The 17,898-nt window shown below is 48.1% G+C and overlaps 1 protein-coding gene across 20 annotated transcripts in view; it reads left to right on the top strand.

The window, feature by feature from the left end:
- Window positions 1-17,898, top strand: part of AGAP1 (ArfGAP with GTPase domain, ankyrin repeat and PH domain 1) — a 549,180-nt gene that overhangs the window by 356,781 nt on the left and 174,501 nt on the right. For 17 of the 20 annotated variants that reach the window (XR_009253932.1, XM_058700362.1, XM_058700369.1 and 14 more), the window contains one exon: window positions 7,042-7,210. The exons of the other annotated variants lie outside the window; for them this stretch is intronic. Coding sequence is in view for 16 of the 17 variants with exons in the window: in XM_058700362.1 (XP_058556345.1) it covers window positions 7,042-7,210 (169 nt within the window). In the remaining variant the exon portion in view is untranslated. The remainder of the gene's footprint in view (window positions 1-7,041; window positions 7,211-17,898) is intronic. 20 annotated transcript variants of the gene reach the window in all.

Raw genomic sequence — 17,898 nt, 5'->3', positions numbered from 1 at the left:
CAGTCAGTTAAGCATCTGGCTCTTGATTTCAGCTCAGGCCATGATCTCGTGGTTCTTGAGTTCAAGCCCCACAATGGACTCTGCACTGGCAGGCAGAGCCTACTTGGGGTTCTCGGTCTCCCTGTCTCTCTGCCTCTCTCTCTCAAAAATAAAGGAACATTTAAAAAAATAATAATAAATCGCCCTTTTGTAATATGATTACATAAATCACATTTTTATGAAAAACGCCTTTTCCAAAACGAAAGAAAATCTTGACGAGAGAAGATTGTTTTCTTGTTCCCGAAACTCATTGATGTCTGGCTTAATAAGAGAGAGCTGGGTTGTCATACTGTCATCTGCCATCAGTTCGCTATGTTATGTCATTTTGGTGCGTAAGGACCCTCACCTGGTACAGACATTTCGCTGGAAAAGGGAAGAGTATTCCAGTAGACATTTCTGATCATTGTGGGTGTTCTGTTTGGTTGCACCAAAACGCAACACGTGACAGTTTGTCAAAACTTAGGAACGCAGCACAGAATCTGAACAGTTACCACTAAATCTTCCCTCTCTGCTCCCTTAAAATTCATTCAGCCTCACATGTGTCACCGTGCATGCGTCATTTCAAAAATATTGTTTAACTGAGGTATGCAGCTTTCCAAATGGTGACACTTTTCATCAGATGATATCCAGAAGCTGCATTCATTTATATCACTGCCCATCTTATCAGCAAAGGCCTTAAGTATTTGGAAAGTGTCAGGCACACGGTGAGAGATACAAGTCTCCAAGGTTCTCATGCTCACTGGAAGCTCAAATTCTATTTTATACGCTGGATGCGGATACTGTGTGCTATTTTTCTTGCAGTGCTCACTTTGTTCATTTTCAAGAAAATACCTGCCAAAGACCCAAGACCAAATAAGCCCAGTTCGTGTCTGACATGGTCATTCTTGCAAGTAAAAGTGTGTCCCAGCCAAAAAAGTGGCTAGTTTAGCTTGCAACTCCAAGCAATTGCAGAAGTGCATTTCTGCAGGACGCTGTCCAGCGTGTGTGTGTGGCACAGACGCTCATATGTACTTTCCGTGTCCCTTACGCAGAAAATTAAAAAGACATGTATGTGCTCACGGTTGAAATATTGATGAATCTGTAGCTTTTTGGTTGGTTTGGTTTTTTTGCTTCTTGTTTTTTGGGGGTTGGTTGGTTGGTTGGTTGATTGAGAGCATTCTTAAGTGCAACTTTTTTTTGTTTTTATTTAGAGAGCATGGCAATGAATCGTATAACAGCAACAGGGACTAATACAATTTGGTGCCACAGCCTTGGTTTGTGCTCTGGGGCCAGCAGTTCTATCCACCAATGAAGCAAATTTCAACACAGTGAAAGAGGCAAAAAGTGCCTTGGAATGTTTTGAGAACAGTACTGAACCTGTGAACCCCTTGATCGCGTATCAGGGACCACGCTTTGAGGACTAACAAGCTAGCTTACCCAGAGAGGAAAAATCCGATCCAATGGCCGTGGCCAGTCATCAGTCTGTCCTAACAATTATCTACCCTAGAGAAAGTATTACATGTTAACATAAAATATTAAATCTCTGAGCATTTATGTGTACTCAGAAACCAGAACTTATTGGGAAAACCTAATTGGAACAGAAATCTCTGTGATTCTTTTTGCATCACTTAATTATGGAAATGAAGAGTCTCCATGCTTTAAAAACAAAAAACAACCCAGTGTGTAAAAGCAGAGTGGCATCGATTGCATCATCTCTGCAAGGAGAGTACGGTTTCAAAGCCATGGGTTTTTATTCAGATGCTCTCATTCTGAGATGCCAATCATACCGTTTCTGCATCTTGGGTTAGCTTTCAGATCTTGTTAACTGCTTTCGGTACCCCCGTGAACACATAGGGCAAACCCATCTTTCAGCAGACAGCCAAAGGTGACGTCGGGATGGGAGGCAGGGAGAATCAATACAGTAAGGGTATTTTTAGGGACTCTTGATGGATTGCTGTATTTTGAGCTTAACTTCGAGTGCCAGATGCCCCAGAGCTGACTAAGATGAACTCACCATTTGCTGAGAACCGTGGGGCCGTCGTGCATGCAGAGGGCTCTGAGGTCACCAAGACAAGACGCACCTTCTCCCCCCGCCCCCCCCCCGCCGTGCAGTTTTGGGGAGAACCCCTGTGTCATTCTAGCAGCCTCTCGTGGCGTTTGGGTGAGGGTTCACTCTCCTTGCAGGAGCACAGCGTCACCGAGCCGATGACCTCCAGGTCCTGGTAACGCGTAGCTGTGAGCTTTTAGGACAGGATCGTATGGCGGCAGATCAAATGAATCCTGCGTACCGGGAGCGATCGGAGGCACGGCGGCGCTAATGGCTCCGCGGCCCTCCCTGAAGGCGGCCCCCCAGAAGGTGGGAGCCGTGTTAAGCTGTGCTTCCGTCAGCAGGCTGAAAGCTGTGGGTCTGACACGGCTCCCAGTCGCTCGCAGGTTTCTCTCATTGCACCTCATTTGCATCTGGGACATCAATTAGCATGTTTGTTGAGGCTAATTGAATGAAACTCAATCATAGCTCTTAATTGCTTGACTATGTGAAAAGAAATCACATTAATGCAGCTAATTAAGTGTACGGCAATAGATGCAACATAATTAGGAGCGAGAGGTAAAAAACAAGGGTTGGCAAAGGTGTGGGAGCCGGGTTGCGGGGGGACCCGGTGCACAGTCACCAAGGCTATCGACACGTTCAGGAACGGGTCCCTCTGCTCCCGCGCCTGCTTGGAAAAAAGAATCCGCGCGACAAGAGCGCGGACAACTTGAGAAGAAAAATGCAAATAGGTTGGCAATTACTACTTTTTCAAGCTGTTGTGGGGCGGGAGATGGCGCCTCAGAGGGGCCTGGCTCTTGAGTGGGCCCCGGGGACTTGTTACGTGCTGTTTAAAAGTACTTGGCTTTGAATTACCCTCATGCCTCGTTAAAGGGTTTTTTCCCCCTTTTATCATCGATCAGCATTTTCTACGAGGAGCACAGGAAGGGTAGTATCTGAAGCATTTGCATATCAAAATCAAGCCTGCCGTCTTTATTTTACCCGGCGAGGTCCCTCCCTCGGGCCCCGCAGGGCCGCACGTCCCGCTTCTGAGGCGGCCACGTTGTATACTGGTTCTGGCTTTAATTCCTCAACTGCCAAGCTGGGGAGACATGAAAAGGGATGGATTCTTTCAAACATGGGAAACTCAGCATCGTTTCTCTTGGGGGAACCCAGAAGCCACATACTCAGTCCTCCTTGCCTTCCACTGTTTCTGAAGCGCCACCTCCAAGGGCTTTTCGTGGATTAGGAAATGCATCTTGTAAGGTCTGTAAAAAAAAAAAAAAAAAAAAAAAAACCACAGTGGCTTGCAACGCAAGAATTGCCGCCAAGTTCATATTCTGGGGTTTTTTTTTTTTTAGATCTAGTTCCTCTGAAGTTTCGACGCCTAACTCAAGCGAGGAAACAGATTCCCTGGCCCATGCTGAGCCAAAGATAAATGTGTTCCCTAGCCGCGTTCACATCCAAAGAGCAGACTCTTGGTACATTTCTATAATAATTTTAAATAAAATATCCTGGTTATTGTATGTTAAAACATGCCTATTAAAAGAGCCCATGCTGAGGCTTAGTCACTATCTGATTAGCCTCATTTTAGAGCCCATAAGCAATAAATGCTCAATTACACTCCTGTTATTGTATTTTAATTTGTTAAGAATTGGCATTAAAGAAGAAAGTTATAGCAAGTTGATATTTTTGAAAGAGCAAGTGTGGGAGAATGAAGTCGTTCTGTACAAGCCTTGACTTTGGTTCTGAAGCTTGGGTTTGCCCATTTTCTTGGATATTAATGGAAGTACGTTAAAGATGTCTAAGAACGACCTTTGTTTTTCTTTAATGACCTTGACACTTTGCCCTCCACTAAGCAAGGATGGCTTCCTTGGTGCTTTTTGTTCACATCCCCAAAACCTTGAGCTCAGTCATGAGTCTTCCCGTATTCCTTCCTGTCTGGGTCTGTTTGCTCCTTCACTCAGACTTCGTAACCACTGTCTTTCTGTCTTTGGTCCATATCCTTCCAAAACCACAGCTCTTTCACGGTTGATTATATTTTGGGGTGTTGCCCAAGCGTCTTGACTTCCACGTGGAGTCTTCGGTCTTGTTGGGATGGCGGAGACTGACTCCAGGCACCGCGTCCTGCGGGGTCAGCAGGCCTCGGGACCTCTGCTCCTGGCCTCCGTGGCTCACGGGAGGCTTGTGGACGCCACTACCGCTCTCCGGATGGTTGGTTTTACAAGTGCTGATGAAGGCCCAGCCTCCCCACTGCCTCTGAAGAGCTGGTCTGTATCTGCCCCACTTTGGTGCAGCTCCGATCCTTTCTCTGGCCGTCTTCAGTCCCAGGTTCCTCCTGGCTCTGGCCTTGCTTGGCCTTGTGAGTGTGTGTTTGCCATCAAGAATTGGCCATTTGACGGGCGCCTGGGTGGCTCGGTCGGTTAAGCGTCCGACTTCAGCCAGGTCACGATCTCGCGGTCCGTGAGTTCGAGCCCCGCGTCGGGCTCTGGGCCGATGGCTCGGAGCCTGGAGCCTGTTTCCGATTCTGTGTCTCCCTCTCTCTCTGCCCCTCCCCCGTTCATGCTCTGTCTCTCTCTGTCCAAAAATAAATTAAAAAAAAAAAAAAAAAAAAAAGAATTGGCCATTTGAGTTGTATCCTTAGGAAGTCATTAGGGACCCTGTGGCGTCTTTTCCTTCTGGGTTGGTACTTTTCCAACTTTATCTAGAGTTCTGTGTTTGCTCCATCAGAACGTCTCCCCCCCACCGTGGCCAGGCCTTCCCATTCTGGGCTTTTTCTTCCTGCCCTTCCTCCTCTGCTGAGAATTCCCATGCCCTCTTTCCTGAGTCTGGGTCAGCTCCCGTGTGCCCCCCTCTAAGTGCTCTCTCTCTCTCTTTTTTTTTAAACAATTCTCATTTTTTTTAAAGCGTGGCAGAATAGGGATTTTTGTTTATTTTGTCTTTTTTTAATGTTTATTTTTGAGAGAGTGCAAGTGAGCGAGCGGCAGAGCGGGGGGACAGAGGATCTGAAGTGGGCTCCACGCTGGTGGACTGACACCAGCAAGCCCAGTGTGGGGCTTGAACCCACAAACCGTGAGAGCATGACCTGAGCCAAAGTCGGACACTCAACCAACTGAGCCACCCAGGTGCCCCTCCTCCCCACCTTTTTTCTAAGTTTATTTATTTACTTTGAGAGATCGAGAGAGCGCAGGGGAGGAGCAGAGAGAGAGAATCCCAAGCAGACCCTGTGTTGCTAGCACGGAGCCCGACGCGAGGCTCGATCTCATGAACCATGAGATCATGACCTGAGCCGAAATCAAGAGTCAGATACTGAACCGACTAAGCCACCCAGGGGCCCCGTAAGTGCTTGCGTTGTGGGGTGAGGTCTCTGCTTTTAACACTCGAGGCCGACCCTCCCTCCAGCAGACTGCGGAGGGACGATGCCTCTTCTCGTGCTGTCTGTCCTGAGGAGCCGAGTGCGGGTTCCTTCCCCTGTGTTGGAATCTTGTGCTTCTGGTTCCTTTTTTGTGTCGTTGCTTCTGTCCGCAACCGTCCTGCTGTTTGATGAGCCAGTGACTGCTTCTCAGCCCCTTCACCTGCTGGCACGTGAACTGAAAGGCTCCGCAGCCTGCTTCCCAGAAGCCGGGGATCCTTGTCTCGGCTTCCCTGCTGCTCTCTAGGCCCCCTTTGCCTCCCTTGATGGACTTTGGCCGACTTTCCTCATCCACAGCCTGGGTCTCTGTCCCTTGTGCTGTCCTTCTAGGACTTTATCTGGTTCTCTCTGCGTCACTTGACCCTACGGGTTAGCAATTACAACTCACTTTTCCAGCCTCCCTGGGTCCCTGGCGGCCCACACCCTGGTTTATTTGGCGGATCTTCTGAAATTACATTGACAAGAACTTCATTGTTCATCCTAACTACAAATTTATTGGCGTTTCCCCTTTATATTCTGAAAGGAATTCTACCAAGATTCTGCCAAGGAAGGAATGCATTTGTTTCATTTCATGCTTAGCCTTAAAACACTTGACGTGCTATTTGCCCAAGAATGTTTTAGAATATGCCCTTTCTTAATGTGCGAGGTCGATTTAACATGTCTACGTGTTTGGCCAGGGGGCACTTTGCCAAAAAAATGCATTTTGAAGGGTCAGTAATTCCTAACTCACCAGTCGGCCCCCTCACCCTCTCAGCTGCTTCTCCTCTCCCCCGACCCGACAACCAATTCTTAGATAATGTTTTACTCTGCACGGAATTGTCCAGCGACCCCCACAGAGACCATCCCTATCTACCTAGACATCCCTGTGGCTCCCTGTTAACTGGGTCATCCCCCTCCAGCATGAAGAGAACACAAAGATGCTTTCTCTGGGCACGGTGAGCCGCTCAGAGAAACACGATGCTTGAGTGCCAAAGAACGTTCTTTCTTTTTCCACATCACATCCGGCCATTACACACCCATCCGCGAGCTCCACGTTTTCTCGACACCGTGCCGACGCCCTCAGACATTTTCCTGGTCCTTATTAGTAAAATGCTTGGCCTTTTATTTCAGGAGTTTCTACCTGAGTTCCCAACAGACCACTTCATTCTTATCTAGAGGCTTAGTGGTGTTGCCATCCAAGGCAGAACAGTTGTTATAAAATAGGTCCCTACTCCCTGGAACTTTACCTGAAACTTACAGGAAGACCCCGGGGTCCTAGTGCACTTTCTATAAGCAGCAGTTTATAAAATACGATTTCACATGGACACTTGTTTTCTCCAGCTGGTTTCTGATCCCCCTGATGGAAGCATTTCCTCTGTCTGCTTGGATTTGCGGGGCCTGGGTTAGTTCAGGACAAAGAGACTGTGGTTTCAATATAACGATGATGCCACCATAGTAGACAGATCAAAACCTCATTATTTTTAAAGTGCTTGCCATAGTGGAAGGGTCATAGGATTACAACTCGTGGTATCTGATAGAACCTTGTGTCCTAGATTGTGAAAGGTCTTCTTTTTAATATCTCTTGGATGTTTAACATTTTGAACAGGATTACATGCAGAATGTTCATGGTAAAGAGATTGATCTTCTGAGAACCACTGTGAAAGTCCCAGGGAAGAGGCCACCCCGAGCCACGTCGGCCTGTGCGCCCATCTCCAGCCCTAAAACCAATGGCCTGTCCAAGGACATGAGCAGTTTACACATCTCCCCAAATTCAGGTAAGCTCGCAGCGGACGTGCTGAAGAATCCAGCGTGACGACAGCAGTAGATGTCGCTGGTTGCAGGAGAGTGCGGAGCCCTTGCGGTCAAGTGAGATTTTAACCATTAACATTGTACGTTAAGGCTTAGAAACCTCTTCGCTTCTGTGGGTGGTTCTGTGACTGCCAGCCAGCGCCTGGTGCCATTTTGAGTCACGGCCGCCCAGACCAAACCACGAGGTCCTCCCAGAGTTGTGTAGTTGAAAGTCGAGTCTCACATATGATCGAGGATTCGAGGGCCTTCTAAAATACGTAAATTAATCGCGCGGATATCAAGGGTTGGTATTCATTTGTGGCGACCAAGTGGATAAAAGTAGGAGAGCTATTTGGAGCAAGATTTCAAGGAAACCGTTGGACCTATCTAAGATTTCCGTTCTCTCGGTTTTGTATGGTAACTGTCGGGTCATTCTTTAACACAACTGTAATTTTTCCTGTTCTCTTTCAAAGGAGAATTTGCTTTTTAATTCGGGATCTGAGAGCGTGTTTTCTCAAATTTAGATGTGTTTAGAGATTCCTGGCCTTTGTGTGCAATTGCAAGCCATTCAAAAAGTCATGGTTCGCTTTTGTTTAAGAATCTTTGCAAATGACTGCCCCCGGCTTTAACCTTCTGGTGATTATTATCAGAGAAAAGGCTGGAGTCCTCCTTCTGACACGCTTCAACACATGGATTTGTTTTCCCCAGCAAAAAGTCCCTTTCTCCTCTCTAACCTACATCCAGTCTTCTCAAAATAAATTATGGTTATGTGGCACTTTCTAGCATATGTCTTTGCTTCTTAAAAATGCTGCATTTTCCCCTTTCTGAGATGTTAAGTGCCTTTAAAGAGGGATGATGCTAACCCCACGGTTCTGTGGCATAAATATGGCATTGGTTGGTGAAAGCAGGGTAGGAGAAAGGGGCCAGAATTGGAGGCCATAGCTTGGGCTTTACTTCATGATGCCAAGTGGTGTTGGACAGCTCACTCAGCCAGGTTTTACCACCACATCAGGTCGATCTTGCCTGGCCTGCCTACCTCACAGAGATGTGATGGCAGGTAAGATAACACATACGACGGTTTTGGGAAACTCATAAAGTACAATACAAGCAGCAGCCGTTATTACCAATCAAAACAAAACTGGGCTGGGCTTGCCATCAAAGGAGACATCAGTTCATTCCAGAGTGGTGACAAGGTCTCTTAGGACCTGCTGACCTTCCTTCCAAGACATGTATGAAGTTTCCCTCTTCAGGGTGGTGTGCTAATGCCGGGATTAGAAGAGAGAAAAGAACCACCCAAGGGAAAACAAAAATTCTGTATCGAATGAAAAGCTAACGTCTTCACCACTTCGTATTTATTAATTTACTCAAAACATACTTACTGACCACCTGTTCTGTGCCAGGAATGGTGTGTGCTGTGGATACAGGGTCCCTGATCCGCAGAACTTCTGCAAGAGGCAGGCCTCTTCAAACCAGCTGATTTGCCACTTGCCCTGGTAACCCATCGTGTCAGATCCACGCATTTATTTCTTCAAGTCAACAAACGTGTGTGGCATTTCTGACGTATGCCAGGCCTGGTCCTGGGCCCTGGGGACACAGAAGGTTAAGACATCATCTCTACTCTCCAGAATCTCACCCTCTGGTGGGGAAGACAGACGAGCAGACAAGTAAACGCAGTGCCACATAGCAGGCCACGGCAGGAGTACGTACGGGGGCCTGCAGGCCCAGGGGTGACGTGTTCAGCGCTACCCTAGGAGACGGGGCAAGGCCTCAGGGCTGGGGCACCACCTGTGCTGAGTGTAAACAGAGGAAGGGAATTTGCCAGGCATTAGGGTGGGAGAGGAGCCTCCGAGGTGGAGAAGTTGTGGATACGTAAGGTTTGCTGTTTAAATTCCTTAATCTTGAGACTTGCATCCCATGGTGCCACTGCTCGTTTTCCTAAGGAAAAATGTGACATTTGGTAAACAGAAAGTACAGAATGCCATTTAACCATGTCCTGTCCCATGCAGTAGGTTATGTATGGCCTGGGCCTGGGTTAAAGGAGTGTTTTTCAGTGCCCCCATTTCTTTTTAACGCCCCTGCCCTGGGTGGACGGGAGGGCGCGGGGAAATGCCGAAACCCCTTTTCCACGCTCACAAGCCCAGTTGGTTACAGCGCATTCTTTCAACCCTAAGCCACGTTAATTCCTTTTTTTTTTTTTTTTAATTTTCTTAATGTTTATTTATTTGTCTAGAGCAGGAAGGGTTGAGAAAGCACAAGTCAGGGAGGACAGAGATAGGGGGAGAGAGAATCCCAAGCAGCCTCCACACCGTCAGCACAGAGCCCGAAGTGAGGCTCAGACTCACGAGCCAGCCACGAGATCATGACCTGAGCCAAAATCAAGAGTCGGACGCTTAACGGACTGAGCCACCCAGGCGCCCCGCTAAGTTAATCTTTCTTAAAGGGAGCCTGCTTGGTTTTTCCTCTCCTTTGCATCACAAGTGGGGACGAGGAAATGGGGGTGTGACATCTGCAGGATCACAGTGCCCCTTTGGGGGAAGAGAGGGTCTCGTGGTCATGGCACGCTTGTCTCAGCGTGCAGGTGACCTCATTGGCGGGCGGCCCTCCATTCCCTGCTTCCCAGGTGCTCTCTCACCTGAACACGGCAAATTTATCTGGCAGTGAATTGGCGTTACACTTACGGGGTGGACTTCCGGCTAAAAATAGTATTACTGTAACTGTTTTAGAGCTCTTTGCCCAAGAACTTCCCATGTGCTTAACAGTATCCTTCTTTACAACTCCTTTGAATTTTGCCGTTTTGTTCTAGAGCTCCGAGTTAACTGGTCATGGTTGTTTCTTTTTATGCCGTTCCTTTTGATTTGTTTTCTTACCTCGGTGCTATTGGAGTAGATAAGTGTCTTGTGTGCCTTCCCTTCTAGTAACTTTCTCATTTTGCACAGACGTGACACTTGCGTGTCCCTAAATCCTTGTGCATAACACTTCTTGTCTTAGAATAAAGGTCCATAAGTGAAGCGATTCAGCCAGTGAATATAAACGCTCATGAGATTCTTGATGTACATTCCAAATTAATTTCTGGAAAGGTTTTGTTATACAAATACCCTACCACCTATTAAGTGAGGTCCCATTTCACCCACACACACTTGTGGCATTGCTATTATCATTTTTAGAATCTGTAGTAATCTGATAAGCAATAAAAACATCTCCTGCTTTATTTGGATTTCTTCAGTTAGGACTAAGGTTGGCCATCTCACGTTTATTGTCACAGGTATTTCTTATATTGAATTGTTTAGATGTCGTCTTTTCCCTTTTTTGTACTAGGTGTTTGTCTTTTTTATTGATCTGTAAGAACTCTTTATATATTGAGGATATTAGCGCTTTATAATACATTCTGCAGATATTTCCCCAGTTTATTATTTGCTTCTTTTTAAATTTTATGGTCTTATCTGCAGGTAGAGGTTTTCCCCGTTTTTAATATATGATCAAAATATATACGCAGAATCAAATCAGAAGTCCTTTACTTCAGTGGTTTCTACTTTAGATGTTTACAAGGCCTCTTGAAATCCTGAAAACAGTTAACAATTGACATATGTATTTCTGAGTTTCACAATTTTATTGCCTGTTTTTGAAAAATATTTAGCCTTTAATCCATCTTTAATCTGTTTGGGTCAATTATGTGCAAGAATAAATCTAATCAAACTTTTTATTCAAAGAGATAACGAATTGTCCTTTCTGTGTTGAGTTGTTTTCTTATAATTGTATGCATCACCTTTATTGTACAACTAATTTAATCAAATCCACCATGTTTCTGGCCTTGAGACTCTATTCAGTTGACCCACTGTCTCCACATGATGTTATCATGTATGGGTTTACCACAGTGTCTCAGATTCATGACTCAGTCTGTTATCTGGCAGTAATATGGCTCATCCGTTTTATTGTCGTTCTTGACTGTTGCCACTCGTTTATTTTTTCCAGTAAACTTCAGAGTAACTTGAGACCTTCCCCTTCCGCCCAAAAAAGAATCCCACGGTGGCTCTAACTGGCATTGCTTCTAACCTATCAGTTAACTGGAACAGCTGACTACTACGTTTGAGTTTCTTGCCATGGAACACAGGTCTTGCCCAACTTACTCAAACTTAATACACATCCCTCAGTAAAGTTCCAGGACTTCGTTGAGATGTACCGTGCGGATCCGTTCTGTCCGTTTTTGGTGACGTGCGAAGCTGATCTTTTTGGGGGGTGGGGGAGGAGAGTGAAGGGGGCTGTCTATTCTGTCACCTACTTGGCAAGAAATAAGAAAGCTCCTAATCCTTATACTTTATCTCCAGCCGTCTTCCTGAACTCTTGTTAGTTGGAGTGTTTATTCAGATGTCTGTCTTCATTTTCTAGCATACAGTCATAATGCATCTCACATTTCAAATATTACAGTGCCTCATCGTACGTCAGTTTGGTTTTTAGCCTTTCCATCCAATGTCATGATTTGGGCACTTTACTGCCTCGCTTCCTGTTTCCTGTACGCTTCATCTTCCATCGTTGTTGGGTCTGCCGTGTGTATGCCCAGTCCTGATGAGTGGTCTGGAGACTTGGGGGCAGTACAAGGCCTTCCCTCCAGGGGCCTCGTCCTCCACAGCGGTGGCAGAGGAGACAGAAGAAACAGAAACAGATAAGGCCATTGAAGCTGGCGATCAGTGCTCAAAGGACAAAGGAGGCAAGGGGCTAGAAGATCACTGGGGGGTGCAGAGAGGTCCTATGTTATTCCTGGTGTTGGGAAATGCTTTGCCAGTCTTGGAATGTTGACCACATTTCGTACACGAGAATGCTGGAAACGTGATGATCGTGATGTAAGGTTTTGCCCTGGGCTCGGGAAAGAGGAGAGAAACATGTCAAAGCAGCTGCCTTGCGTACTAATAACTGAGCTCACCAGTTAAGCAGAGTAAATGAGCCTTCATGAAGGTGGGGTGGCCCCACGCTCCTGTCGGGCAGCTGTGAAATGCAGGCATGGCGGGCTCAGGGACGCATTCCGGAAGAGCCAACCCTGGGCATCCCCGTCTCCAACCTGATGTGGATGCTGATGCCTGAAAGAGAAGGGAGCAGCTTGGTAAACTCAGAGCTCTGCACAGTCACAGAGAAATGTAAATAAATGGCAAGGAATGTCCCCTCTGACCGTGAGGGACATAACTGAAGGGCACCAGCCTGCCCGTGAACCCTGCGCTGTCGATCTGAACTGAACCTACCCGTCAGCGTGTGCCACACCCATGTCCAGAGGCCACAGGGAAACCCCTGCATCGGCCTGATCGACCCTCAAGCTCTGACTCATAAATACGAGTACAGACAATCAAGAGGTCTGTGGAATCCAGCAGTAAAAGCAAACAGGGACCGAGAGAAACAAATGGACTAGTGATCCTAGAATAAAGGGAGTGACACTGAGGGAGAAGGAAGGAAGAGATTAATTACTGTTTTCATAAAATGCAACAAACTAAAGATTATATGAAAAACCTGGGGGGAAAGACTTCTTGCAAATTAAAGAAAAAAGATGACAAAAATCAAAAATTCCGTAGATAGGTTAAATACTATAAAGAACATGGCCAAGGATACCATTGGTGACGTAGGTGTGCAGAAGAAGACATATGTTGGCGTCTTCTTGTCCGAAGAGCCTGGTATGAAGCTGGAGGGGACAGGAGGCTCTGAAAGCACAGAGAAAATCCCAGAAAGCATCCCAGGTAGGAGGAGAGAGCGAGGTTACCTGCCAAGAGACGGAACTCTTCTGGCCTGTCGCCTTCTCAGCGCAAACGCCACGTGCTAAAAAGTAACGGAAGAATTCCTTTCTAAGGACCAATCTCTTAGGGGTGGCTGGGTGGCTCAGTTGGCTCAGCGTCCGACTCTTGATCTCAGCTCAAGTCACAATCTTGCGGTTTGTGGGTTCGAGCCCCGCATCGGGTTCTGCACTGACAACGGGGAGCCTGCTTGGGATTCTGTCTCCCTCTGTCTCTGCCTCTCCCCCACTTGCTCTCAAAATTAAATAAAAATAAACTTAAAGCCACTTAAGTTAAACACTAAGGGCCAATCATTTTGAACGTAGAAGTCTATATGCAGGGCCAAACTACTATCAATCAAGTATGAAGATAGAAAAAAATTGTTTTAGATGACGTATAGGAATACAGAAGCCAAGTGACTTTTTGGAAAATCCGCTTAAGCATCTACTCCAGCAAAAAAGAAGAGGAGGAAGAAGAAAAAGAAGAATCCAGAAGATACTTATTCAGGCCTGATGAAGTCCCCCCCCCCCTCCCCAGGGAATCCTCCCCCTCCTCCAAGGTCACTCACGCAGGATGTCTGTGGCATCATCTGTCTTTTCCATTGCTTTGGCTTGGAACCCACTCGGCCGTTCTAATCCAAGGCCACATTTTTGAGAATCCACCCAATTGTAATTGCCGATATGCTTCCAGAGAAGACCGTCAGATGTCCTGTTTTCCGACCTGGGTCATTGGCCAGGCTGGTGTGGTAGGTAGAATGGTATCCACCGATGACGGAACGCAGACTCGTATCAGGTCCTTAAGTTCCTTTGACATTGAAGTAGACAGCAGGACAATGTAATGGCCAGCGGTCGGGCCCGGGGAGGCAGAAACACTAACTTGAGTCCCACCTTCACCATCTCGGGACCTTGAGCAGGTGTCTCTGCGAACGTCAGCTTCTTCTTCATCGTTACGGTGGAAAACGGGCCCACCTCCGCTCTTGTGAGGGTAACACGCCGCGTGCTGCCTTTCCAAAGCGTGGCCCAGGGCGAGTCTCCAGAAGTGTCTCAAGAATCCGTCGTTACAGCTGTGCTTGTCCCCGGTGAAGAAAAGGAAGAAATTGTGGAATTAATTTTTCCTACATTTTTTTAACATTTATTTATTTTTGAGAGACAGAGCATGAGCGGGGGAGGGGCAGAGAGGGAGACACAGGATCCGAAGCAGGTTCCAGGCTCCGCGCCGACCGCACAGAGCCCGACGCGGGGCTCGGACCCACGAACTGTGAGATCATGACCTGAGCCGAAGTCGGACGCTTAACCGACTGAGCCCCCCAGGCGCCCCTGGAATTCATCTGTTTTCTTGCCACGCACTGTTGTTTCTGTAGCCTCTGTGTAGTCGTTGTGGGTTCAACACCGTAAACCCGTGCCGCCTGCAGACTGCGTGCCCCCTGCAGTGGCAGAGAGGCGCTCTGCGGGCCTTTCCGGGATCTCCGAGGGCCCTGGGCTCGCGGGCCGTGGCCCAGCGTCTCTTTTTTCCTGCCACATTTGGTTCCGAGCTGCCACACACCTCCCTGTCCTGAGAGGGTGTCTTTGTTGGGTATCCGGGACCACGACTGTGCTTTTACCCGCACCGGGGCGACGCGTGGGCCTTCGTAGCGGGGGAGACCTTGCCCCCTTGCCTCCCTCCTTCCCTCCCTCCGCTCCTGGCCCCCGGCGGTTTCAAAATACGAAAGCGAAAGCCGTCGGGAGGGCGGAGGCTGCTTTTCCGGGGTGGGGGGCGGGGATCTGGATGTGTTTTGAGTATCGAGCCGCCGTTGACATCTAAAGTCTCCGCCATGCTGTTTTCCTCCACACTTCAGTAATCAGGACATCCAGCAAACCCATAAAAAACCAAACTAATAGCATGAATATTCAGTGACCTAGAATACTAATTATTGTCATGAATATTAATGTGATCGGACTTGCTTTTTCCTCTCCTCTTTCTCTCCCGTCCTCTTTCTCCCTCTCTCCCTCTCTCTTTTTTTCCACTTAGCCGGCTCTAAAGATGGGTCATAATGAGAGCATTTAAGAGGGAGCGCGCTCTCCGCCGTGACAGGGACTGGGGTAATAAGGAGAGCTTGATTAACGCGGTGCACTTGGGGGAGAGATGAGAGGCTTCACGTGGGCCTGTTCGGGGGAGGCAATGAGACACCGGCGGCTCCCGGAGATTAATGAGGCCTAAGAGTGCATTAGGAACAGTGACAAAGGTTTGATCTAATGGGCTCAGTCATTTTTCCTTTGAGTGACAGACGCACAGAAGTAATTGGCTGTGCAGAATGGCAGCTCATTGGCGGTACTTAAGGATACATTATCCCCGTTGTGTGGCCCACAGAGGCTGTTTATCAAAACTGCTCACACCGCAGACGCCGAGCCGCTAAGCTGCTGTTGCGGCGGTAATAGCTATTACCAAAAAAAAAAAAAATAATAATAATAACGCAACATCAAAACCCGATCCGTTGTTGTCTCATAGAAGCAAAGTTTTTCTTTGTTTAGTTTCACATGGTCCGGTGCCGGTCACGTGCGTCTCCAGGTCTGTCGGGCCGCCCCTCGTCAGCACCCCGGGGCTCGCCTCTCACCGCGTGCCGGCCTCCGTCACCCCTTCCTGTCGCACACTTTGGACTTCGTTTACCACGTTCATTCTCTGTTACATAAATCGGGCGCCGCCGCTAAACCCCCTCCTAGCCCCTTGGTAGAACACTTGCCTGATTGGCTGAGAATTATTTCTCGGAAAAAAAAAAAAAAAAATCCAAACAGCAGCATCCCGTGATATCTGCATCCGTGCACTAGGGTTTACCGGGAGTGGGTTTTGATGGCTATTTAACAACCCGTTATTTTTAGGGAAAGGAAGAAACATTTTGTGGGGTTTCTGTCAGCTACATCTGTAACTAAAAGACGCGAAAGTTACTATTTTATCCTTTAGAAGAGCCCGGACATCTGCAGCTTCTATGAGACATGCATTCTTGTTGCTAGCTGTTTCTGTGTTTATACGTTTACTCCCACTGAGGTTTAGGCAAATACCCGTTCTGTTGCTTCTGTCATTCTTCCAGGCGTGGACCGTTAATTCTCTGTTATCCCCTCCCAGTTTCGTGAGCTCACAAATTGTGTTTTTGTTGAGTCCACACTAGTGCCCGTCACGCGCCAGGCGACATCTAGGAGGTAACCATTGAGGACGAGCACTATTTGGTTTCCCCCGCCCAGCACCCTGTGGGCAGGACCACTGGGGACAAGTTCAGGTGTAAATCAGGAGCCTGCCTTCCGTTTTTTGGAAGCCGTCTTCAATTATTTGAACTCTACGTGGGGTGTTCTTTTCTGTAAGGACTGCCAAAAGCACCTTGATCGTGATGATTTCAGCTAAAAACCCTGGAAACGCTGAGCTGTCCGCCACTCTGGGGACAGACACACCCATAAGTAAAAGAACAGGTTCGGAAACTTTTTCTCCCTTTCAAAAGTGTGTGTGTTTGGTGATGAATAGTGTTTCAAGCTGGACCAGCAAATGGTCGGCATTTGCGAGAGGCGGGGGGGCGCGGGGGGGGGGGCAGGGCCAGGAAGGACCTCAGCCATCAGGAAGGCGGCTGAGTGCCGGCCTGGGCCTCGGGAAGGAGCCGTTCTGGGATAGAGGGGAGGCCACGATTGGCCCCCTTACTACGTCCCCATCCCCACACTGGCAGAGGAGGATCTTCAGGGAAGTCATGACGCTTGCCATCTCCCAACCTTGTGGCCCAGTGTTTCATGGCTTCCGCTCATATGGAGAACATTCGCCTTTCTGGAGTATTTCTGGGGGGTGGTAAAACCCAAGGACATCCACAGCCAAGCAGTTCACCTCCACGCCACCGACGTGGTTTCTCTGTGAGAACCGGCTTCACGAGGACTGGAAGGGAGAGGGAAGGGGGCACTTTGAAAGTAGACCCACATGACCACCTCGGCCTCCTCCCTGAAAGGGAGAATAAATATAGCGATGGCCAGAGAAATTGGCTCTCAGAACGGTGCTGGCGAGTCAAAATGGATTTTGTGCGAAGCACATACTGTATTTCCCAAAGAAAGAAGAAAGAACATCTCAAAGACGGAACCATTATCCATCGCCAAGGAAGAAAAAGCGAACGTTTGAATGTAGTGGTTGGGAGTATGGAGGGCAAGATACGGACGTCTCAGGCGCTCTGTTTCACAGAACCCTATTACACGAATGCTGTCATCATATTTTGTTGCTTAAAAGAAAATCTTAGTTTTGTTTTCCTCCTTGTGGTGGCGCCATACCTCGTTACCGCTGCATCGCACGTGAACTTGGCCGTGTCACCCGTAGGAGTAACGGGTCGTAGCCAAACAAGCACGAGGTGCGCGTTGCGTAAGCCAGCTCAAGGAAGCATGGGGACGCAGGTCTCCATCAACACCTAGGAGTCTGTAGCAGCAGGTGTTCTGAAGCAGAGAAGATCGGGCAAGATGCAAAGAGTGTTTTTGCAGCGACGAGTGTGGTGCCCGACGACTGGGATAGACAGACTTTGCCTTTGGAAAAAAAATGTTTAAACTTATTTCTAAGTACAGTCACTTAAGTGAGAACTGACCTTCTGGTGTGCTTAATGTCTTGGTCTTGAATTGTCCCAGACAGCAATTGGGACGTCCCCCGGGGTGCAGCGCTAGCCCGGAAGCGGGGGTGAGCAGGCCCGCGGGTTCCCTGGCTCCCCTTTCTTCACCATCAGGTTACACCAGCATCCACATGGCTTGCACCGTGTCCCAAGCACACGATCTCGTTTATTCCTTTCCTTTTATAAACTGTGCCTCTGACCCCTTGGGCGTAACTGGTCATAATGCTTCGGGGATTTTGGAAGACCGAGGGTGGGAGGCGCGTGCCTGCATTGCCCCAGCGCTGAGCGTGCACTTGGGCTCCCGCATCGTGAGGAGGACGATACCAGCAAGACACAG

This window comes from Neofelis nebulosa, chromosome 2 (assembly GCF_028018385.1).
Source record: "Neofelis nebulosa isolate mNeoNeb1 chromosome 2, mNeoNeb1.pri, whole genome shotgun sequence".
NCBI classification, from domain to species: Eukaryota; Metazoa; Chordata; class Mammalia; order Carnivora; family Felidae; genus Neofelis; species Neofelis nebulosa.
The sequence above is the reverse complement of the archived record's forward strand: the minus strand, read 5'-3'. Positions and strand labels throughout refer to the sequence as shown.